The 24,678-nt window shown below is 40.2% G+C and overlaps 1 protein-coding gene across 5 annotated transcripts in view; it reads left to right on the plus strand.

Annotated features, from left to right (window-relative positions):
* Positions 1-24,678, plus strand: part of SCFD1 (sec1 family domain containing 1) — a 142,257-nt gene that overhangs the window by 15,345 nt on the left and 102,234 nt on the right. For all 5 annotated transcript variants that reach the window (XR_013346388.1, XR_013346387.1, XM_077818974.1 and 2 more), the window contains exons 8-10: positions 2,462-2,517; positions 4,770-4,855; positions 7,704-7,803. Coding sequence is in view for 3 of the 5 variants with exons in the window: in XM_077818974.1 (XP_077675100.1) it covers positions 2,462-2,517; positions 4,770-4,855; positions 7,704-7,803 (242 nt within the window). In the remaining 2 variants the exon portion in view is untranslated. The remainder of the gene's footprint in view (positions 1-2,461; positions 2,518-4,769; positions 4,856-7,703; positions 7,804-24,678) is intronic.

The following is a 24,678-nucleotide window of genomic DNA, read 5'->3' on the forward strand; positions in this document are numbered from 1 at the left end:
CTTCCCTTTTCAGTGCCTAAAATTGTAACTTCTTGAGGAGGAGAGTTTAGCAGCCCCCAGGGCACTCAGAGAATTAGAAGGATCCTTAGAACCTGTTGAATGCCTTAGTTTCTGTGGCAAGAAGTAAAATGTATCTTACAGAGCCCCTTGAATCTTCAGCGTTTCAAATTACATGTATTTAAAAATTCAGTATATGACAGGTGAAGCCTGAAATTCCAATGAAAAATTTATTTTAATAAATAAATATTCCCCTGCAATGAGTTGCAACCCAGATCTTGCAGTATTGTCATAATGGAAGAGACCCTGAGCATCAAAAGCAAAAACAACCAAGCAAAAGCAAACTTGATTAATCTATTTGATTGTCTAATCAGCGAGAAATGAAAAAGTAAATAAACAGCATAAATAATGTAAATTATATTTTAAAATTTCTTAACTTTGAATTAGGGCTGTTGATTAATTGCAGTTAACTCATGCGATTAACTCAAAAAAAGTAATCCTGAGTAAAAAAATTGCGATTAATCGCACTTTTAATTGCACTGTTAATACCAATTGAAGTTTATTATATTTTTGGATGTTTTTCATCATTTTCAAATATGTTGATTTCAATTACAACACAGAATACAAAGTGTATAGTTCTCACTTCATATTATTATTATTATTTTTATTACAAATATTTGCACTGTAAAAATGATAAGCAAAGAAATAGTATTTTTCAATTCACCTCATACAAGTAATGTAGTGCAATCTCTTTATCATGAAAGTGCAACTTACAAATGTAGATTTTTTTTTTTGTTATGTAACTGTTTTGTTTTTTGAGTGCAATGTAAAACTTCAGCACCTACAAGTCCACTCAGTCCTAGTTCTTATTCAGCCAGTCGCGAAGACAAATATGTCTGTTTACATTTACAGGACATAATTCTTATTTACGCTTCTTATTTACCATGTCACCTGGAAGTGAGAACAGCTGTTCACATGGCAATTTTGTAGCCATCATTGCAAGGTATTTAAGTGCCAGATACGCTAAACGTTTGTATGCCCCTTTATGCTTTGGCCACCATTCCAGAGGGCATGCGTCTATGCTGATGACACTTGTTAAAAAAATAATATGTTAATTAAATTTTTGACTGAACTCCTTGGGAGAGAATTGTATGTCTTCTGCTCTGTTTTACCCACATTCTGCAATATATTTCATGTTATAGCAATCTTGGACGATGACCCAGCATATGTTGTTCGTTTTAAGAACACTTTCACTGCAGATTTGACAAAACTCAAAGAAGGTACCAATGTGAGATTTCTAAAGATAGCTACAGCACTCGACCCAAGATTTAAGAATCTGAAAGGGATGAGGTATGGAGCATGTTTTCAGAAGTCTTAAAAGAGCAACACTCCAATGTGGAAACTACAGAACTGAACCACCAAAAAAGAAAATCAACCTTCTGTTGGTGGCATCTGACTCAGATGTTGAAAATGAATATGCATCAGTCTGCACTGCTTTGGATCGCTGTCGAGCAGAACCCATCATCAGCATGGACGCATGTTCTCTGCAAGGGTGGTTGAAGCATGCAGGGACATACGAATCTTTAATGGATTTGGCACGTAAATATCTTGTGGCGCCGGCTACAACAGTGCCATGCAAACACCTGTTGTCACTTTCAAGTGACATTGTAAACAAGAAGCAAGCAGCATTATCTCCTGCAAATGTAAACAAACTCATTTGTCTGAGTGATTGGCTGAACAAGAACTAGGACTGAGTGGACTTGTAGGCTCTAAAGTTTTACAGTGTTTTATTTTTGAGTGCAGTTATATTTTTGTACATAATTCTACATTTGTAAGTTCAACTTTTATGTTAAAGAGATTGCACTACATTATTTGTATTAGGTTAATTGAAAAATACCATTTCTTTTGTTTTTTACTGTGCAAATATTTGTAATAAAAAATAATATAAAGTGAACACTGTACACTTTGTATTCTGTGTGGTAATTGAAATCAATATATTTGAAAATGTATAAAACACCCAAAAACATTTAAATAAATGGTATTCTATTATTCTTTAACAGTGCGATTAATCGTGTGATTAATATTTTTAATAGCTTGACACCCCAACTTTTAATATTTGAATGTGGGATAGGTAAGAGAACAGGGTTTTTTTGACTATTTTAGCTGGCAATTCCTGTAACTCTCAATGTACTGCTAATATATATTTATAACATGATTTTAAGTATTTATCATTCTTACTATGTTTTTATAATACTTTGTTTAAATGTATTGATATAAACCATTTTTTGTGATCTCATGGTTAGTGACTACTAGAGCCATACTTTATATACAGTTTAGAAGCGTGTTTTGAAAATTTGGCACCCCAAATCATTTACTTTAAAAAATAAAAATCACAACTTGGCAGTATAATTATTTATGACCTGGAAATTATAATGTAAATAGAGGTCAATGTATCTTTTAATAGGAGCTATTCCTATAATCAGATGCTCAAGAGGAACTGCAGCAGAAATGGTGGCAGTGGTAAGACTAAATATATGATTGTTTCAAATAAATGTCCTAATAGCATTTTATTTTTATTTTTTACAACCCTGAACATTTAACATCAGAGAGGAAAACTGAAAGAAAATGGCCACGGTTCTCCTTCCTGACATTGCTTCCACAGAGCCTCATTGTAGAAGTTGTGTGACTAGTCACACAGACACAGAATCTTTAGAAAGCAGACTCCAATGGGTGGAGGTGCACATGTCTCTCCGGCGCAAAATGTCCCTCATCTTCTCCTTTTCCACTAGACATAGCACCCTAGGAACGTGTCCCTGCCTGCTCTGTCAGATGGTAGTTAGCATTGTGTAAAATGCTTGTGTAAATAATTGTAGTCATACTTTTTAGTTAATGGTTGTAGTTTTTACGTGCTTGCTTGGATCTCTGGATCCCATCAGAATTTGTGCAATGATCGTAGAACGAAGTATTTTGGTGTATGTAAATTGGGAATGTGCTAATAGTAAGCAAAGGTAATTGGAGAATGAGTACAGTAGATAATTGCTTTGTTAATCAATGTTTAGAGAAAGTCTCCTTTACTTACTGCAATATTGCTTAGTAATGGGAAAGATTTGTCCCTTTAAGCTGATATAACTTTAATTTCAGCTACAATTATCCTTATCTAAATATGGCTTATATGACCTAATTAGACACATTATTATAAATAATGTTAAAATTATGTAGAAAAAATATTTTATCTGCCATTTGGCTATGAAAAGTCTATGGAGAATAAATGACTAAAACAGCCTTTCAAAATCCTGCTAAGACAGGGCAATAGGAATCTTTCCCATGTGAATGGAAATAATAGCAGCTTCAACCTCAAAATGTGACTCACCCAAATGTGCCAATGCAGCAAATGCTGGCATAGTGAGAATTGTTATGGTATGCTGTCAGACTTATAGGATTCACTTTTCCTTAGTTTGACAACCGTGAGTGATGAAGCAGCTGCAGTGGCCTATGCTGAATTCTTTGGTCTTCCCATACCCTGTACATATAGAGAAGATGAATGGATCTTTTAGTCTCTCCTTTCCTTTGGCCAGACCTTTTCCGTCATTACCTCCTTGACAGCTGAAGCCACCTCTGCAAGCTTCCTCCTGGAGCTGGCCCCAGATATCTAACGCCTCACTGCAGCAGTCTTCCCCTCAGGTCTATGAATGGGAACCTTGACTGCTTATATCTGTCTCCTCCTTTTTAAAAAAACAAAACAAAAACAAATGGGGGGGAGGGAGGGGAAAAGGGAGAGATCCAAATAACTCCCAAAACAACAAAGGGAGTGTTGTAGAATTTCTGACTCCAGTTTAGAGACTGCTGGAAAGACAACAAAACAAAACACTGTTGTTTTTAGTTACTTAGTCAATAGCACATCTGAAATGTTTTACAAGACTACAGTTACAATTTTTTACCTCTTTAATGACATCAGATTAGAGATGTGATTTTTTTCATAGAATATAAAATTTAATGGTAACTGAACTAGTTTTTCCACTGAATGTATCCAATGAAGAGAGCTGTAGCTCACGAAAGCTTATGCTCAGATAAATTTGTTAGTCTCTAAGGTGCCACAAGTCCTCCTTTTCTTTTTAAAATCATCATTTCCCTTCTCTCGCTTCCAGTCCTTAGGAAAACTTTTGGCAGAATGCAAAACAATAACAATGTAGCAGACTGTAGTGGGAACACCTGGCATTTGAAAGCTGGGAAATGCCATATTTACAGTTGTCAGTACAGCCTTAATTCTTCCCCTTGTGCATATGCATTATGATACAGGCTTTAATTACATAATCACATTTTTTCCACTGGACCCTTGCCTCATTCAGTGCACAAGCTGGACACAAAGGAGGCAGAACTCAGTTCTCATGAGTAACCATAAATCCAGCATTGTCTATCTTTCAAGTGCCTGACTTTGAAACTTGCATGATTCTCTTCACTTTTTTTTTTATCTAACTAATATGTGCTTAGAGAGAGAGAGACAGACACTCCACTAAAGATGGACTTGGATTGTCTGGAAAATCAGGAATTTGCCCAGAACTGTCAAGATAGCAATATGGCAAGTAAGAGAAATTGTGTCCAAAGTAAGTTAGTGTGACTTAAGCAGTAGCATGACTATTAGAAAAACTAAAATTTGGAAAATTGTTGTCTTGATATCAGCAAAAGCTCATCTGTCTTAAACTTTGTCCATTGTACAAACTGGTTGAGAGAATCGCTAACCTCACCGATGTGTAAAAAGATGCTTTGCTTTTTAGAAACTAGATAAGAAACTCCGAGAGAACCTCAGAGATGCCAGAAACAGTCTTTTCACAGGTGACACACTTGGGGCTGGACAATTCAGGTAGTGTGCTACAGTTATTTTGCATTATTTTTATATATTTGTTGCAGTAACACTAAAAGGCCCCATTTGGCTTGGGACTCTTGAGCTAGACATTGTACAGACACAGGCAAAGACGTGGTTCATGCCTGAGAGTAACTTGCTTTTATGAAGTCTTCAGAAATATTAAGGAAAATAAATGTCAGTTCATATTAATAGAACAAAACCCCCATCAGATTAAACACTATGGGTAGACAGAATGTAGCCCTCAGATCCTGAGCTAAAAACTTTCATATAATTAAAGAAGACAAACATTTTGTTCAACTGTAGACCCAGAAAAATCAAATATACTGCAAAAATATCTACTATATCAACTTACAGAATGAGAATGAATGGTGTGTTGCTTTCAGACATATTCAGAACCTTCCTTTTATTTAGTCGGTAATAAAAAAGGCAGACTAACTCTCTCAGAGAGTCCTGCCATTGGTCTTGGTTACTTCAGCCTCACAAACAAACAGCAAGTTCTTCCCAGCTAATCCTAATTGCCACAGGGCAGGTATGGAGTGAAACGGTCTCTCTAATATCCCAGTCCAGGATTATTAAAGCCTTTAAAGATCATTACCAACAACGTGAATTTACGTTCTTTGGAGGGCCGGGAGGGGGTTTGGCAACTACCATTCTCTTCCACTACTCTTTACCTACCCCTGTGGGACTGTGAGGATCACCACTTTCCATGTCTGTTTATCCCTATGACCTTCTGGGACTGTGTGGTTAGGCTGCTTCTGTTTGGTGCCCTCATACTGTATGTATCATTGGGCTGGTGATACAAAGCATCTTGCATTGCCTTTCACAGACATAAGATACCTCTTACTAACAGAACAATAACTGTCTTTCAGTTAGGTAGGCTTATTGCTCGTAGTGGCACATTGCTCTGGGTCCACTGGTCTACTCTGACCTGTCTGCCCTGGCTCCTCATTCTCCTGTCCCTAATACAGCAGTTGTATTAACTGCTTTTGATTGATGATGGTTGTTACATCTCTTACCTTATTGACAAGGATGTGAATTACTGATATGTTAATTTAGTCACAGTGCACACACTGTATCTTTTTATGTGCTGGGAAACAACGGCATGATATGTAGGGGATAAGCTGGAGTGCATTGTGATATAGGCTATGCCCTTGTAGAAGCCTGTTCTCTTGTACGTGGCTTGCAAATCCACTATGCACTGGCTTATACAGCACACAGATTTGTGCAGGATCTGGCCCTCAAATACGTAATTCATTTTAACATGGAAGAAATATTCATAAATGAGATGGGAAAAGAGTAAACAGTGACGTGGCAGAGTTTGTAGCTTAGTCTTCAGACCCTTGGAGAGTAATGAAATGATAGTATTTGGGTTCATTGAAAAGGAGATGGGATAAAACGTTCAAAAAGTGCTGAAGTCCCCTTTTCAGAAGTAGGAAAAAACACCCTTTTAGGAGTTTAAATCTCACTGATTTTTCCTAATCTACTTAGGCACTTTTGAAAATTTTACTCGGAGTTGAGTATCAGCATGTTGATGACAATGTAAGCCATAAGCTCTTTGTGGCTTCACGTACAAATCAAACAGGAGAGGTGGCATGATGGGCCCCCGAGAGAGAGACTGCAGATGTGAGGTTCCTTTTGGGGCATGGGGCACAAGCAGTGATTCAGTACTACTCCTAGAATCTTTTTCAGAAGAACCAAACCCACCCAAACTATTTCATCCGTCCACCTCACCACTTTCCGTGGACGAGTCAATAATTTCATAAGCTGCTGACAAATCTAATCTAATCATCCTGAATATTTTATTAATGTCCATTGCTAGAAGGTGATTATCACCCATCGATACTAATACAGTCTCTATTCAATAATCAGTCATGAATCTGTGTAACTAAGCTATTAACTAAGAAGGCTGGTCGGTGCTGGTTATTTGACTTGGATTTAAAATTGTGTGTGGTAGCTCTTTAGTTATAACAGAGCGTGAGAGTTGCCTTATCACATCAGACCCATGTCTATCTAATCAGTATCCCATTTTTGGCAGTGGCCAGCTCCAACATGCTTCAGAGGAAGGTGAAACAAACTCTGTAACAGAAAATTATGGAATAATCTGCCTAAACAGGAAGTTTCTTTCTAATACCTGCCAATTAGGATTTGGCTTTTGCCCTGAAATATGAAGGTTTATATGTCTTTGGGCTTTTATATGGATGATGAGAATTTAATGTAACTTTCAGTCTTTTTTTAATATTGCTGATTTCTTGGTCTCAATCTTATCTTTGTGAATTCTGTCAGTTAATTATGTCCCAAGGCAAACTCCCTAAAGTTGTAAATTCAGCATGGTAGTACATACAATTTGCAGAATAATATTTAAAGCAGTGATACTCAGACTCAGGCTCCCCCGAGTTGTAAGTGGCTGTTCAGTGTGTCTCCTGCGGCTCTTTGCAGCACATGGTATTAAAACACTGTGATTTAATTATTAACCAGTCTAAATTATTAACCAATCAGGATGCTTTTACTATGTTATTAACCAATTGTAGTTGATAAAATAATATTTGGTCAGTCATTTTGCTGTGAGAATAATATATATAAACAAAATATTTCCCCTGTCATATTGTTTAAATATGAATATGTAGTACCTTAGTAAATGAAACAATGAATTCACAATACTGTTACTCTTTTGGGTAATGCTGATTGCTCATTTGGCCCCTGAATCACCAAGGTGTGAGGTCACTGATTTTAAAGAGATTGGCAGTACAGAAAAACTGCAAAGAATATCTGTGATATTTCTGAAGAGACTGAGAGACTCCTCCAAATATGTATAAAGAGTTACTGACAAAATGTCTTTTATTTACAGCTTCCAAAGGCCTTTGTTAGTCCTTGTTGACAGAAACATAGATTTAGCAACTCCTCTACACCATACTTGGACATACCAGGCCTTAGTGCATGACGTACTGGTAGGAGAATAAACTTCATTTTTATTATTGAAAGTACAGTTGCATTTTCAGTTTACTCTTAAATATAGTAACCGCCCTTATAGTAACAGCCCTTAATCAAAATCGTATTTTATATATTGAATTTATTTGGAAGCTATTTCATCTAAAACAAATCTGGAAGGTTTATTGTAAAGGGTTGGGAGTTTTGACATTGCAGTACCTTTTTAAAACATTTACTATTTAAAATGTTGCTGTAGTTATTAAGATAGTGGTAATTCAGTTATGCAGGGCTGTTTTTCAGAAGTTTGGAATCATACTTTTTGTGTTAGCTTTATTTCTCTTAATGCAAAAATTTGTCTTAAATCAGTTAGATCTAAGTTTTGTCACTGATTTTCATGTTTGTCATTTTCTAAGATAAGAAGACTTGAGGTTTGTTCTGCAGCTATCCTATACAAATCTTGTGTTCTCTCATTCCCCATCTACAAAGACAAATGCTTATGACGCTAAATTGTCATGATGGGAGGTTGCTGTTAGCTTGCTTTTTGGATGTTTTATGAAATGTACAGATTATAATGGTTTAATTCTATCTATTCTGAAATGTAAATATTTTGTATTGTTTTAGTAAGTTTTAAAACAGCTCTTGGTATCAGTTTCAGTTTTTAGAGATTTCTTACTTTACCTTTCTTCTCCACAAGATGGTGTAGATGTTCTATATAGAGAAATACCAGCTGGTAAATGAACTTGCTGAAAGAACTTCCATAAATATTTATTTTGTTTTGGAAGTTGCATGGAGCTTAGAACATTTACATCTTCCAGAGCTGATTTTATAAAACAACTTGCAATTAAAGGCTTTTTTTTTTTTTAACATAGTTCTATAAATGTCTGGCTGACCTAATATGTCTTAGAGCTCCATTGTTAATGGTGAAAATGATATGCAACCTAATTCCTAATTCAGCTGCATGTTATATTGGAAATTTATTTTAATGGAAGGAAATCTTGTTACTTAACTAGAGAAATTTATTTATATATATGTAAAATACATAACTATAAAAACCTAATGTAAAAATATGCTAATAAAATTTTTATTTAACTGCATAGAAAAAATCAGGAGGGATATTAGTTCTCTTTAACATATATTAAAATGAATGTCATGTGACCTACTAATGTAACTTCTCTGAGTTAGTGTTTTGTATTTGTTGCTGAGGTTGTGATATACATCCACAGTCTGTAGTTCATGCTAAAAGTGCAATATACATTCCTACATGCTCAGTTACTGTGAGTTATATACGGGTACATAGAGTTGTCTGAAAATTTTTGCATCACTGAGGTGACATTTTTTTAATCTCTTGTGGGGTTTTATAGAATTCTTTTCATAGAAATTGTGCATGTGGTGTGTATTTTGCATTTACACTTTTCAGCTGATGGAAAGTCACTGCCTTTTTGAGGCTGTAAGATTGTTTGTAAAGTCAACATTTGTTGAATATGCATGTTTTGTTCTTAAAATGTCTAGTTCAACCTGTTAGCAAAGTTTGTACACCCCTTGGAAACATGAGTGATCTCTAGTTTAGTATCAAGGGGAAAAATTTAATTTCAAAAGCAGGCGCAGTATCCAGTTGAAAAAAAAATCATGCCAGGCTCTTCACTGTATGAGCACAACATTTTATGAAATGGCTTGAATGACTTTGTTGACAGGGTTCTAAATTGTAATAGGAAAATAGTTACCAAGGTGATGATTACATAAATTGTACTGTCACGTAAATCAGTTTTCATTTGGCTCTCAACTACAGGAGCCAAGGGAATCTGAGATGGTGATCTAAAGGCCAGCATAAGCACAAATCTCTGTGCTTTGCCTGTTTAGGTAATAATGATACTGTTGCTACAAATAGACTCATCTGAAGAGTCCTATTCTGATCAAAATCTATTCCAGTGGGGGAGTGGGAGGAAGGTAGTGTGTGTTTAAAATAAATATATATATAAAATCAGGCTGACTTCTCTGTAGGAACAGGGTTCTGATTGAGTAAACAACCTAGGTGCAATGTTAAACGGAGTGGGAAGCTTTAGAATAATTGCCGAACTGGTAAAGTAATCTGTGAGAGGGACTCATTGAACAGAAATGGTATGTGAATTTTCTGCTAATGAAGTAATCTTTCTCTCCCCCTTTTTTTTTTAACTTATTCACTCATATGAAGCTGTCTACCAAAATAATCTGTTTTTGTGGAAACCGTGAGCAAAGGCCTTATAAGAAGGTGAAGAGCCGTTGGATTCATATGCTTTTCTTTGGTGTGCAAGCTATTTGATTTTTTTTTTAATTTTGACCTGAACGATCTATAGCATTTCCCATTACTCACAGGAGTGGAATGCTACTTCATGGACTACTTTGTCAGTATTCTTGACCATTAATGTTGTCCTTCCCAACCGAAGCAGATACACGAGAATGGGCTTGACAGTTTACATTCATATCTATATGTTAGGACATTTGTGCCCACTCACAAGTTGATATGACATGTTAACTGGAGTTGTGGTTCTCGAATTTGTAGACACTTTATAAGAAACAGATCCTCTCACAAAGCCTCTCCACTCCCAACATCTGAATCCCCATGCTTGATTCTAAGTTTTCATGCTTCCTATTACTAAGAAGGCCTCTCCAAGAGATTGGGACATAGACTGCAGCTTGAGAACCAACACAATAGAATACAGGTGCTTATGAAAGTTTGGTTTAGATGGGCAGTCTGCAGATTGCTGCAGAGGAGGTGCCAAAATGAAATGGCTGTTATGCTTATGGCCAAACAAAGTTTATCTGTTCTTAGCTCATAATGCTTGTTCTTGGTGCCAGCAATCTGAGAATTCAACACATGCTGTTGTTCTTTGATGTGATAACAGCCAAATAAAATACATGAACTATGGATAAGAAAGACTTGTACTTTCTCTGACCCTCAGTTCTTCAGAAAAACTAGTGAAGGCCAGTAATTCCCAAATATGAGTGTAACTAAAAAAATATTTTTAGTGGAGTTTTGGGGAGTTCTAGGATGCCTTCTTCCTAAAAAAAGGAACAAGCCTCACTCAGTGTTGTAGCATCTAAAATATATCCTTAACGGCAGCAGTTAAGGGGGAACCTAACATGCCTTTGATAGAGAGAGGAGAGGGCATACATAGCCTCTTCTTTTGAAAAAACTGGAGAGGCATGGGTAACTGTACCTACAGCCAAAGGGAACAGAGTTTGGCTAAAGTTCTCCCAGATCACCCTCCCACCCCTTCTGGGCAGCTGTATCTTTTTCTGAGTTGTGCCCACCAACTGCTGTCCTTCCCCACTCTCCAGATATCAACAGGTGTTTAAGGGAGAGGTTCTCTGATCACGTTGCCCACTTATATTTGGGGGAGCTTCTTTCTCTCCTGACTGAAGAGTTTCTGGAGGCCTGTGTTATCTATCTTGTCTTCCCATTGATGCGGGTATTTGGAAGAGTGTTTGATCTTGTCTTTCTCACAATCACAAAATCCAGTAAGTAAAGGGAATGTGGAACAGCTAGGCTGTCTCATGCTGCCTTTGAACCCTGCTGCTCTGTTAAGAGAGAATAATAAACCCAAAGACAAAGCTCCTCACTACAGCCCCCACACTTCATTAGCCATGTTCACAAATCCACACACAACAACACAATAAGCACACACAGTAAACCCAAACATCACTCTGAAGGCTAAACGTATGTCTGAGTCAGTGTGAAATGATGGAAGCAGCTACACCATAGTAGAGAGTTCTTCTTGTTTAGATTATCACTAGGTATTAGTAGGTAGATATGGATTATGAGGAAGACAATGAGAACATATAGGAGTGACAAAACCAATGTGATAGGTCAGCAATTACTCTGCTCTGATTGTGTCAGTAATAGATAGGAGCGTATGATATTTTGTAAGTCTTTTTCCTTTAGGTGTGTTTATAATGTGATGATGCCAGTCTGGAACTCTAGCTATGTTTAAATGACTCGGTTACCTTGATACATGTTCAGTTTAGATCTTAATATATGTTATCTTAGTTATGTTGTTGTGGAAGATTAAAGATATCTCCTCATGCCATGCACTGTACGTACAATATATACCAAAAAACCTCCATTAAAAATGTTAGAGTTTCTAAGTTAAGTGCTCAAGTCAGGATAGGTAGAAGTAAAGGTTGCTTGTTCAGTCTTCTGTTGATGTGGTTACTTACAGGAGTCCCATCACTGTAGTTTTGGAGCACCTCAGAAACATTCATAAACTTGTTCTTGTCGCATCCTGTTGTGAAGCATGGGAAGTATTAACTCCATTTTACAGAGGAAGCATTGAGACACAGAGATTTTGATTTTGTCAAAGGTCATACAGGAAGTCCAGGCAGGAATAAACTCAGATCTACTATGTCCTAGTTCTGTGCTTTAACAAGACCATTTTTCCCTCTTCCAAAATCTGACTCATTCGTTCTATTGCCCTGGCAATGGGTGAAGCAGGGGTGCTAAGGACATCAGTCTCATTTACTTGTCTCATTTACTGTCTCATGTGGACAATGAATAATCCTGCATTAAAAAACTAAATTAAAAACATTATTGTACAGTAAACGCACAGGCTGAGTTAAGGTTGAACAGACAACTTTGATATTATCATTTCTTGACTTTTGAGTGCTTCAGTTCACACCCTTGATGCATGTTTGTTTTTAAAGGAACAGTACTGGGACCCACACACATATATCTTAGTCTTCCACATAAAACGCAGTGTGTCAAAAAATATGGAATAGACTAATTAAACTTGACAAGTCCATCTTAATGACGGTTTCTTAACTTTCTACTCACTATTATCCCAATCATGCAGATAGATATGCAACATATATTCTATTCAGATGGCACTTGTTGCAGGAATGGGACCATAGTGAATAAAAAGATAAGAAAATGAGCCGTAAAAATGGGCTCTGAGAATGAATTGTCTATAAAAAAAAGAAATTGGAAGGAAACTTTTAAAAGGATTATGGATAATGAGGCCAGATGAGGTGAAATTAGATGTAAATAGTTTTTCAGGGTGGTTTCAACTACTTAAAAACTCCTTCATTATATTTACTGTATACTTCTGCCTTATTTGTATTTCCATCTTACTATAGAATCATAGAATCATAGAATATCAGGGTTGGAAGGGACCTCAGGAGATCATCTAGTCCAACCCCCTGCTCAAAGCAGGGCCAATCCCCAATTTTTGCCCCAGATCCCTAAATGGCCCCCTCAAGGATTGAACTCACAAACCTGGGTTTAGCGGGCCAATGCTCAAACCACTAAGCTATCCCTCCCCCCAAAGAACTGAGGAAAAGAAATCTGGTAATTAGTTACAAAGTCTGATCAGTAAACCCAGGACACATTGTTCTCAAGTTAATTTTTCACAGCTTTTCTTAATTTTACATTAATTTCTAAAGGAATATCTAGTTATATAGTATAATTTCTGTAAATGTATAATGTAACTTATATAAAAAATATGAAGATGTTGTAGTTCAATCAGCCTGGTCCCTATAACAATGGAAAATGTCTATTTTTAAAAAAGCCACATAAGGTATTCTTAAGAGAAAATTAGATATAATAGTCTATTTATTACATCGTATGTTGAGGAAACAAGTATAAAAATTATTATTTACATAAAACAAAAGTAAAATAAGATGGTAACCTAGGAAAAAAATTATTCCTTTGTTCCAGTGATGTGTGATGAATAGAGAATATAGTGAATGCTTAATGCCAAGTTTCAATTATTTCAGTTCTTTTTCTTTTAACTCATTCCTTGGAAAGGAGTCCAGGAGAGCTGGCTGTATTTCAAGGAATCCCTGTTGAGGTTACAGGGACAAACCATCCCGATGTGTCGAAAGAATAGTAAATATGGCAGGCGACCAGCTTGGCTTAACGGTGAAATCCTAGCGGATCTTAAACATAAAAAAGAAGCTCACAAGAAGTGGAAGGTTGGACATATGACCAGGGAAGAGTATAAAAATATTGCTCGGGCATGTAGGAATGAAATCAGGAGGGCCAAATCGCACCTGGAGCTGCACCTAGCGAGAGATGTCAAGAGTAACAAGAAGGGTTTCTTCAGGTATGTTGGCAATAAGAAGAAAGCCAAGGAAAGTGTGGGCCCCTTAATGAATGAGGGAGGCAACCTAGTGACAGAGGATGTGGAAAAAGCTAATGTACTCAATGCTTTTTTTGCCTCTGTCTTCACTAACAAGGTCAGCTCCCAGACTGCTGCTCTGGGCATCACAACATGGGGAATAGATGGCCAGCCCTCTGTGGAGAAAGAGGTGGTTAGGGACTATTTAGAAAAGCTGGACATACACAAGTCCATGGGGACGGACGAGTTGCATCCGAGAGTGCTAAAGGAACTGGCGGCTGTGATTGCAGAGCCATTGGCCATTATCTTTGAAAACTCGTGGCGAACGGGGGAAGTCTCGGATGACTGGAAAAAGGCTAATGCAGTGCCAATCTTTAAAAAAGGGAAGGAGGAGGATCCTGGGAACTACAGGCCAGTCAGCCTCACTTCAGTCCCCGGAAAAATCATGGCGCAGGTCCTCAAAGAATCAATCCTGAAGCACTTACATGAGAGGAAAGTGATCAGGAACAGTCAGCATGGATTCACCAAGGGAAGGTCATGCCTGACTAATCTAATCGCCTTCTATGATGAGATTACTGGTTCTGTGGATGAAGGGAAAGCAGTGGATGTATTGTTTCTTGACTTTAGCAAAGCTTTTGACACGGTCTCCCACAGTATTCTTGTCAGCAAGTTAAAGAAATGTAGGCTGGATGAATGCACTATAAGGTGGGTAGAAAGTTGGCTAGATTGTCGGACTCAACGGGTAGTGATCAATGGCTCCATGTCTAGTTGGCAGCCGGTGTCAAGTGGAGTGCCCCAGGGGTCGGTCCTGGGGCCGGTTTTGTTCAATATCTTCATAAATGATCTGGAGGATGGTGTGGATTGCACTCTCAGCAAATTTGCGGATGATACTAAACTGGGAGGAGTGGTAGATACGCTGGAGGGCACGGATAGGATACAGAGGGACCTAGACAAATTGGAGGATTGGGCCAAAAGAAATCTGATGAGGTTCAATAAGGATAAGTGCAGGGTCCTGCACTTAGGACGGAAGAACCCAATGCACAGCTACAGACTAGGGACCGAATGGCTCGGCAGCAGCTCTGCGGAAAAGGACCTAGGGGTGACAGTGGACGAGAAGCTGGATATGAGTCAGCAGTGTGCCCTTGTTGCCAAGAAAGCCAATGGCATTTTGGGATGTATAAGTAGGGGCATAGCGAGCAGATCGAGGGACGTGATTGTCCCCCTCTATTCGACATTGGTGAGGCCTCATCTGGAGTACTGTGTCCAGTTTTGGGCCCCACACTACAAGAAGGATGTGGATAAATTGGAAAGAGTCCATGGAAGGGCAACAAAAATGATTAGGGGACTGGAACACATGACTTATGAGGAGAGGCTGAGGGAACTGGGATTGTTTAGTCTGCAGAAGAGAAGAATGAGGGGGGATTTGATAGCTGCTTTCAACTACCTGCAAGGTGGTTCCAGAGAGGATGGTTCTAGACTATTCTCAGTGGTAGAAGAGGACAGGACAAGGAGTAATGGTCTCAAGTTGCAGTGGGGGAGGTTTAGGTTGGATATTAGGTAAATCTTTTTCACTAGGAGGGTGGTGAAACACTGGAATGTGTTGCCTAAAGAGGTGGTGGAATCTCCTTCCTTAGAAGTTTTTAAGGTCAGGCTTGACAAAGCCCTGGCTGGGATGATTTAATTGGGGATTGGTCCTGCTTTTGAGCAGGGGGTTGGACTAGATGACCTCCTGAGGTCCCTTCAAACCCTGATATTCTATGATTCTATGATTCTATTTGGATAAGAGATTGGTAGGGGTTTTTTTTTATTTTGTTTTTTGGCTCAAAGCAAGGATTTGATTGTTCTTGAAGAACCCAGAGGATATATTTATCTTTGTAAATGTCACCTAGAAAGTCATAAATAGGGAAATTTGCTAATAAAATAGATTGGTCTGTTTCAGAAGGACCACCGGGAAAAGTGGAGTTCCAGGAAAAGGTTCATGGATTTGTTTGTTTTTTCTGCGGCGCTCCATATATATAATAGTTAATGCAAAAGGAAACTGTCTCCATTCAGTTTTCCTCTACAAAATAGTCTCATGCCTGCTGTAAAGACAGAATGACTTAGAATCATTCTGTTTTCCATTGCAGTTCAGCTACATGTCAGTTTCTTCTTGCAACAAGTATGTGAAAAACTTGCAGAGGCAAACTGCTTAGAATTACTTCAAGACCTCTATTCCAAAGAGGCACAAAAATACGTGACAGGAGAAAGACTGAAAAAATAAGGAACTCAAAGAGGTAGCGAATGTGACATTAAAAAAATGGAGTGGGAGGGGAATGCAGAGACTCAGAAGATGAGGCAGGAAGGGAGAGAGAGGGAAAGATTTGCTCTGGTGCTGGAGATAGAGAAATGCTGCTTTTTCTCTTCAAATGCTGATTTTTTTTTCCCCATGCAAAATAAAATGCCAGAACACAAAGATTAATTCTCTCTGTTCATGAGAGTTACCTTTTTCAGTATAATTGACACTACTCTTTCAAAAGGTCACTAGTCTTCTCTTAACAGTCCAGACTACAGAGTCCTTCTCTGTGGCCCAATGTCTATTCAAGTATTTTATACTAAGCAGAACAGCTTCACCATGAAAGACTGAGACACCCAACCTGGACTGCCTTATAGCCTAGTCATCAGGGTGCTCACTTGGCAGGTGGGAGGCTCAAGTTCATGGCCCAGCTCTAATGACTAATTATTTAGCTACAGTGGAATAACTTCAACAGGAGAGATTGAAACACCTGCACTCAACTACCCCATAGTCCAGAGGTTAAGGCACTATCCTGCAGTGTGGGGAACCCAAGTTCAAGTCCCTTCTCCACATGAGGCAGAGAGGGAAATTGAACCCACGTGAATGCTTGAACTCCCCCTGTATTAAAGGTTATAAGAGAGATGGTGCTGCCATTCATTTCCTTTGCTTTTATTTTAAAAAGTGCACACAAATGAAACATTTTGGTTTAGGTCAAACAAAAGGTTTTGATCAACCCCAAATGATTTTTGTTCACTTTTGATTCACTGATATATTTTGGAATTTTCTATTCGTTAGGGGTGAACGTGACACAGAGACCCCTTGACAAAGGGTCCCATTTTTTGTAAACAACTCTCACCTCGGACCTGTCAAACTCATTTCATCAAACACATATCTTGCAGGATTTTTATCCATAAGGGATATCGTGAGGTGCTACAGAAAGCTTGTAATTTTGTCAGAACTCATACTCCTTGCAAGATGTATGTAAGGGTAATATTTAAGGAATAATATGTTTATACTGAAAGTATGCTTTATGGATTAAGGGCTTGTCTACACTTAAAACGCTGCAGTGGTGCAGCTGTGCCGCTGCAGCACTTCAGTGAAGTTATTACCTATGCTAACAGCGGGGCTTCTCCCTTTGGTGTAGGTAATTCACCTCCCCAAGATGCCATAGCTAGGTCCCATTGACCTAGCATTGCCTACATCAGGGGTTAGGTCGGTTTAACTGTGGTGTTCAGGAGAGTGAATTTTTCCCACATCTGAGCGTTGTAGTTATACTGACCTAATTTCCCAGTGTTGACCAGGCCTTAGAGTACAAATGTGCAATCACCAAGTTAATCACCAAGAAGTAATGGGCCTCAGGGATGACCCTTTCAAGCAAGAGCGAGTTGTCACTCTGCCCTAATCAGCCGGTGAGGTAGTGCAAGGCTCAATTGACCACCCTTGTCCTCTCCCAAAACTATCAATGAAAAACCATCAGGGGAACCATCAAACAATTGAAACACATTAGAATTGAAGTAAGAACATTACAACAGACAGAGCTTTACCCTGGCTATGAATAGCAGCAAAAGACTGTTTTAGTATAACAGAGTATAGGGAAAGACACTCTGGATCCATTCAGTCCCTTGGGGAGTAAGGGTGCTTTCATGGAAGTTTTGGATGCTGGTTACTAAGGGCATGGCTACACTTTCAGATGTAGAGCGCTGTGAGTTAAACCAGCCCTCGGAGACTGCAGTGGGGAAAGCACTGCAGTGTGTTCACACTGTCAGCTGCAAGCGCACTGGCATGGCCACATTTGTGGCACTTGCGGCGGCATTGGGAGCGGTGCATTATGGGCAGCTATCCCACAGAGCACCTCTTCCCATTCTGGCGCTGTGGCTTGTGGGAAGGGGGTGGGAGATTGCGGGGCATTCAGGGTCCTGTCCCAATGCCCTGTGATGCATCGCTTCGCATCCCAGCAATCCCTGTGCTTCCCTCCACATTTGGCACCATCTTTCAACATTTTCTGTACTGCAGGCTCTGTCTTCCCTTTCAGGGTGTGGGAATGGATCCCGAACGGCTGAGGAATATGCTGGTGGGTCTCGCCAGCACTTCACGAATTGCAGTCGAGTTACTCCTTAAGCTACACACTGATAGTGAGGAGTCCGACGATGATGTTGACTCGCATAATGCATACAACACGAGATTGCTTGTGGCATTCACGGACATGCTCACCATAGTGGAACACGGCTTTTGGGCTCGGGAAACAAGCACTGAGTGGTGGGATCACATCGTCATGCAAGTCTGGGATGACGAGCAGTGGCTGCAGAACTTTAGGATGAGAAAAGCCACTTTCATGGGACTGTGTGAGGTCACCCCCACCCTGCAACACAAGGACACAAGATTGAGAGCTGCATTGCCAGTGGAGAAGCGGGTGGCTGTTGCAGTCTGGAAGCTGGCAACTCCAGACAGCTACCGATCGGTCGCTAACCAGTTTGGAGTGGGAAAGTTGACCGTTGGAATCGTGTTGATGCAAGTTTGCAGAGCCATTAATCGCATCCTGCTCAGAAGAACCATGACTCTGGGTAACATGGGTGACATTGTGGCTGGCTTTGCACAAATGGGTTTCCCTAACTGCGGAGGAGCGATAGATGGGATGCATATTCCAATTCTGGCACCAGTCCACCTAGCCTCTGAGTACATAAATTGGAAGGGGTATTTCTCTATGGTTCTCCAGGTGCTTGTGGATCACCGTGAGCATTTCATTGACATTAACACAGGTTGATTCGGAAAGGTGCATGACGCACGCATCTTTCGGAACACAGGCCTGTTCAGGAAGCTGCAAGCCAGGACTTTCTTCCCAGACCAGACGATCACCGTAGGGGAAGTCAAAATGCCCATTGTGATCCTTGGAGACCTCGCTTCCCTTTAATGCCATGGCTCATGAAAACCTACACAGGGAGCCTTGATGGCAGCAAGGAGCAGTTCAACAACAGGCTGAGTGCAGAATGACTGTGGAGTGTGCTTTTGGCCATTTAAAGGGCAGCTGGTGCTGTCTGTATGGGAAGCTGGATCTGACCGATGACAACATCCCCATGGTTATATCTGTGTGCTGTACCCTCCATAACATTTGTGAAGGGAAGGGTGAAAGCTTCACTCAGGCATGGACCTCGGAGGTTCAACACCTGAAGGCTGAATTTGAACAACCAGAGAGTAGGGCTATTAGAGGGGCCCAGTGCGGGGCTGCAAGGATTAGGGATGCCTTGAGGGAGCAATTTGATGCTGAAAGCCACCAGTAAAGTTTGGTGCCCTGTACGGGAGTGAAGTGCAGTGGTTCCAGTGTTAGTAAGAATCTGTGTTTGCTACGTATGATGCACTGCCTTGCAGAGCCTGTTGCTTTCCTGGGCTAAGGTATCTTTTACTTAATGCAATAATAAAGAATGTTTTCAAAGCCAAAAAATTCATTTATTGAAAAGAAACGCAACTGTTTGGGAAACAGAAAGGGCATGACACAAGGAATCATAGAATATCCGGGTTGGAAGGGACCTCAGGAGGTCATCAAGTCCAACCCCCTGCTCAAAGCAGGACCAATCCCCAACTAAATCATCCCAGCCAGGGCTTTGTCAAGCCTGACCTTAAAAACTTCTAAGGAAGGAAATTTCACCACCTCCCTAGGTAATGCTTTACCACCCTCCTAGTGAAAAAGTTTTTCCTAATATCCAAACTAAACCTCCCTCACTGCAACGTGAGACCATTACTCCTTGTTCTGTCATCTGCTTCCACTGAGAACAGTCTAGATCCATCCTCTTTGGAACCCCCTTTCAGGTAGTTGAAAGCAGCTATCAAATCCCCCCTCATTCTTCTCTTCTGCAGACTAAACAATCCCAGTTCCCTCAGCCTCTCCTCATAAGTCATGTGTTCCAGTCCCCTAATCATTTTTGTTGCCCTCCACTGGACTCTTTCCAATGTTTCCACATCCTTCTTGTAGTGTAGAGCCCCAAACCGGACATAGTACTCCAGATGAGGCCTCACCAATGTCGAATAGAGGGGAACGATCATGTCCCTCGATCTGCTGGCAATGCCCCTACTTATACATCCCAAAATGCCAGTGGCCTTCTTGGCAACAAGGGCACAGTGTTGACTCATATCCAGCTTCTCGTCCACTGTAAGCCCTAGGTCCTTTTCTGCAGAACTGCTGCCTAGCCCTTCGGTCCCTAGTCTGTAGCGGTGCATGGGATTTTTCCGTCCTAAGTGCAGGACTCTGCACTTGCCCTTGTTGAACCTCATCAGATTTCTTTTGGCCCAATCCTCTAATTTGTTTAGGGCCTTCTGTATCCTATCCCTACCTTCCAGCGTATCTACCTCTCCTCCCAGTTTAGTGTCATCTGCAAACTTGCTGAGGGTGCAATCCACACCATCCTCCAGATCGTTTATGAAGATACTGAACAAAACCGGCCCCAGGACCGACCCTTGGGTCACTCCACTTGATACCAGCTGCCACCTAGACATGGAGCCATTGATCACTACCCATTGAGCCCGACAATCTAGCCAGCTTTCTACCCACCTTATAGTCCATTCATCCAGCCCATACTTCTTTAACTTGCTGACAAGAATACTGTGGGAGACTGTGTCAAAAGCTTTGCTATAGTCAAGGAACAACACGTCCACTGCTTTCCCCTCATCTACAGAGCCAGTTATCTCGTCATAGAAGGCAATTAGATTAGTCAGGCATGACTTGCCCTTGGTGAATCCATGCTGACTGTTCCTGATCACTTTCCTCTTCTCTAAGAGCTTCAGAATTGAGGACCTGCTCCATGATTTTTCCAGGGACTGAGGTGAGGCTGACTGGCCTGTAGTTCCCAGGATCCTCCTTCTTCCCTTTTTTTAAAGATGGGCACTACATTAGCCTAGTCCTATAGGAAAAGGGGAAGAGTCAATGGAGACTACACCAAATATGAGTCCCAGGAGAATACAGGAAGGGTGGAAGAGGATTACAAGGGAGAATAGGAATAGAAAGAACTTGCAGGCAGAGGGAACAGGGGATAGATTGGAGAATAGCACAGTCACCAGGAATAGGCAGGTCTACGTGATCGGGGACTCTTTACTGAGAAGAATAGACAGGCCTGTAACGAGAGCTGATCCGGAGAATATAAGGGTGTGCTGTCTTCCAGGTGCTAAGATACGGGATGTAGACCTGAGGTTAAAAAGGATCCTAAAGGGAGTGGGAAAGAATCCCCTAATTATCCTTCATGTGGGAACAAATGATACCGGTAGATTCTCGCTGGAACGTATCAAGGGAGACTATGCTAGGCTGGGGAAGATGCTTAAGGAAATCGAAGCTCAGGTGATTTTTAGTGGGATTTTGCCTGTTCCTAGAGAAGGGCAACAAAGGTGTGACAAGATTATGCCCATCATTAGATGGCGTAGGCAGTGGTGCTATAAGGAGGGCTTTGGGATGTATGGCCGCTGGGAGGCGCTCATGGACAGAGGAGAGTTCTCTCGGGATGGACTTCATCTGAGTAGGGAAGGAAATAGACTTCTAGGATGGAGGCTGGCACAACTGATTGAGAGCTTTAAACTAGGAATTTGGGGAAGATGGTTGGGAGATGTCCAGGTAATCTCCACGCCGGATTTTAGCATTGAGAGGGAAGAAAACAAAGTAAGAAAGGTTGGAGCCGTGGGTAGGAGAATGGATATAAAGCGGAAGGGCAGTGTGCATACCAGTCTAATAGGTCATACTGGCTGTAGAATGACCGTGCCTAATCAGGTACAGAACGTGAGCAAGGCCAAACAGCAAAAATTAAGATGTTTGTACACCAATGCGAGGAGCCTAGGTAACAAAATGGAGGAACTCGAGCTACTGGCGCAGGAAGTGAAACCAGATATTATAAGGATAACAGAAACATGGTGGAATAGTAGTCATGACTGGACTACAGGTATTGAAGGGTATGTGCTGTTTAGGAAAGACAGAAATAAAGGTAAAGGTGGTGGAGTAGCATTGCATATCAGTGATAAGGTAGAATGTAAAGAAATCAGAAGTGATGGAATGGATAAGACAGAGTCTGTCTGGGCAAAAATCACATTGGGGAAGAAAACTACTAGAGCCTCCCCTGTGATAGTGCTTGGGGTGTGCTATAGACCGCCGGGATCTAATTTGGATATGGGTAGAGCCCTCTTTAATATTTTTAATGAAGTAAATACTAATTGAAACTGCATGATCATGGGAGACTTTAACTTCCCAGATATAGACTGGAGGACGAGTGCTAGTAATAACAATAGGGCTCAGATTTTCCTAGATGCGATAGCTGATGGATTCCTTCACCAAGTAGTTGCTGAACCGACTAGAGGGGGTGCCATTTTAGATTTGGTTTTGGTGAGTAGTGAGGACCTCATAGAAAAAATGGTTGTAGGGGACAATCTTTGGTCAAGTGATCATGAGCTAATTCAGTTCAAACTGAACGGAAGGACAAACAAAAATAAATCTGTGACTAGAGTTTTTGACTTCAAAAGGGCTGACTTTCAAAAATTAAGGAAATTAGTTAGGGAAGTGGATTGGACTGAAGAATTTATGGATCTAAAGGTAGAGGAGGCCTGGGATTACTTTAAGTCAAAGCTGCAGAAGCTATTGGAAGCCTGCATCCCAAGAAAGGGGAAAAAATTCATAGGCAGGAGTTGTAGACCAAGCTGGATGAGCAAGCATCTCAGAGAGGTGATTAAGAAAAAGCAGAAAGCATACAGGGAGTGGAAGATGGGAGGGATCAGCAAGGAAAGCTACCTTATTGAGATCAGACCATGTAGGGATAAAGTGAGACAGGCTAAAAGTCAAGTAGGGTTGGACCTTGCAAAGGGAATTAAAACCAATAGTAAAAGGTTCTATAGCCATATAAATAAGAAGAAAACAAAGAAAGAAGAAGTGGGACTGCTAAACACTGAGGATGGAGTGGAGGTTAAGGATAATCTAGGCATGGCCCAATATCTAAACAAATAACTTTGCCTCAGTCTTTAATAAAGCTAATGAGGATCTTAGGGATAATGGGAATGAGGATATGGAGGTAGATATTACCACATCCGAGGTAGAAGCCAAACTCGAACAGCTTAATGGGACTAAATCGGGGGACCCAGATAATCGTCATCCAAGAATATTAAAGGAATTGGCACATGAAATTGCAAGCCCATTAGCAAGAGTTTTTAATGACTCTGTAAACTGTACCATTTGATTGGAGAATTGATAACATAGTTCCTATTTTTAAGAAAGGGAAAAAAAAGTGATCCAGGTAACTACAGGCCTATTAGTTTGACATCTGTAGTATGAAAGGTCTTGGAAAAAATTTTGAAGGAAATGTAGATAAGGACATTGAGGTCAATGGTAAATGGGACAAAATACAACAAGGTTTTACAAAAGGTAGATCGTGCCAAACCAGTCTGATCTCCTTCTTTGAGAAAGGAACAGATTTTTTAGACAAAGGAAACGCAGTGGATTTAATTTACCTAGATTTCAGTAAGGCATTTGATACTGTGCCACATGGGGAATTATTAGTTAATTTGGAAAAGATGGGGATCAATATGAACATTGAAAGGTGGATAAGGAATTGGTTAACAGGGAGACTACAACGGGTCCTACTGAAAGGTGAACTGTCAGACTGGAGAGAGGTTACCAGTGGAGTTCCTCAGGGATCAGTTTTGGGACCAGTCTTCTTTAATCTTTTTATTACTGACCTCAGCACAAAAAGTGGGAGTGTGCTAATAAAGTTTGCGGATAATACAAAGCTGGGAGGTGTTGCCATTTAGAGAGAGACCAGGATATCATACAGGAAGATCTGGATGACCTTGTAAACTGTAGTAATAATAATAGAATGAAATTTAATAGTGAGAAGTGTACGGTCATGCATTTAGGGATTAATAACAAGAATTTTAGTTATAAGCTGGGGACGCATCAGTTAGAAATAATGGAGGAGGAGAAGGACCTTGGAGTATTGATTGATCACAGGATGACTATGAGCCGCCAATGTGATATGGCCTTGAAAAAAGCTAATGTGGTCTTGGGATGTGTCAGGAAAGGTATTTCCAGTAGAGATAAGGAGGTTTTAGTACCGTTATACAAGGCACTGGTGAGACCTCACCTGGAATATTGTGTGCAGTTTCTGGTCTCCCATGTTTAAGAAGGATGAATTCAAACTGGAACAGGTACAGAGAAGGGCTACTAGGATGATCCGAGGAATGGAAAGCCTGTCTTATGAAAGGAGACTCAAGGAGCTTGGCTTGTTTAGCCTAACCAAAATAAGGTTGAGGGGAGATATGATTGCTCTCTATAAATATATCAGAGGGATAAATACCGGAGAGGGAGAGGAATTATTTAAGCTCAGTACCAGTGTGGACACAAGAACAAATGAATATAAACTGGTCATCGGGAAGTTTAGACTTGAAATTAGACGAAGGTTTCTAACCATCAGAGGAGTGAAGTTTTGGAATAGCCTTCCAAGGGAAGCAGTGGGGGCAAAAGACCTATCTGGCTTTAGGATTAAGCTCGATAAGTTTATGGAGGAGATGGTATGATG

This window comes from Eretmochelys imbricata, chromosome 6 (assembly GCF_965152235.1).
Source record: "Eretmochelys imbricata isolate rEreImb1 chromosome 6, rEreImb1.hap1, whole genome shotgun sequence".
Taxonomy (NCBI): domain Eukaryota; kingdom Metazoa; phylum Chordata; order Testudines; family Cheloniidae; genus Eretmochelys; species Eretmochelys imbricata.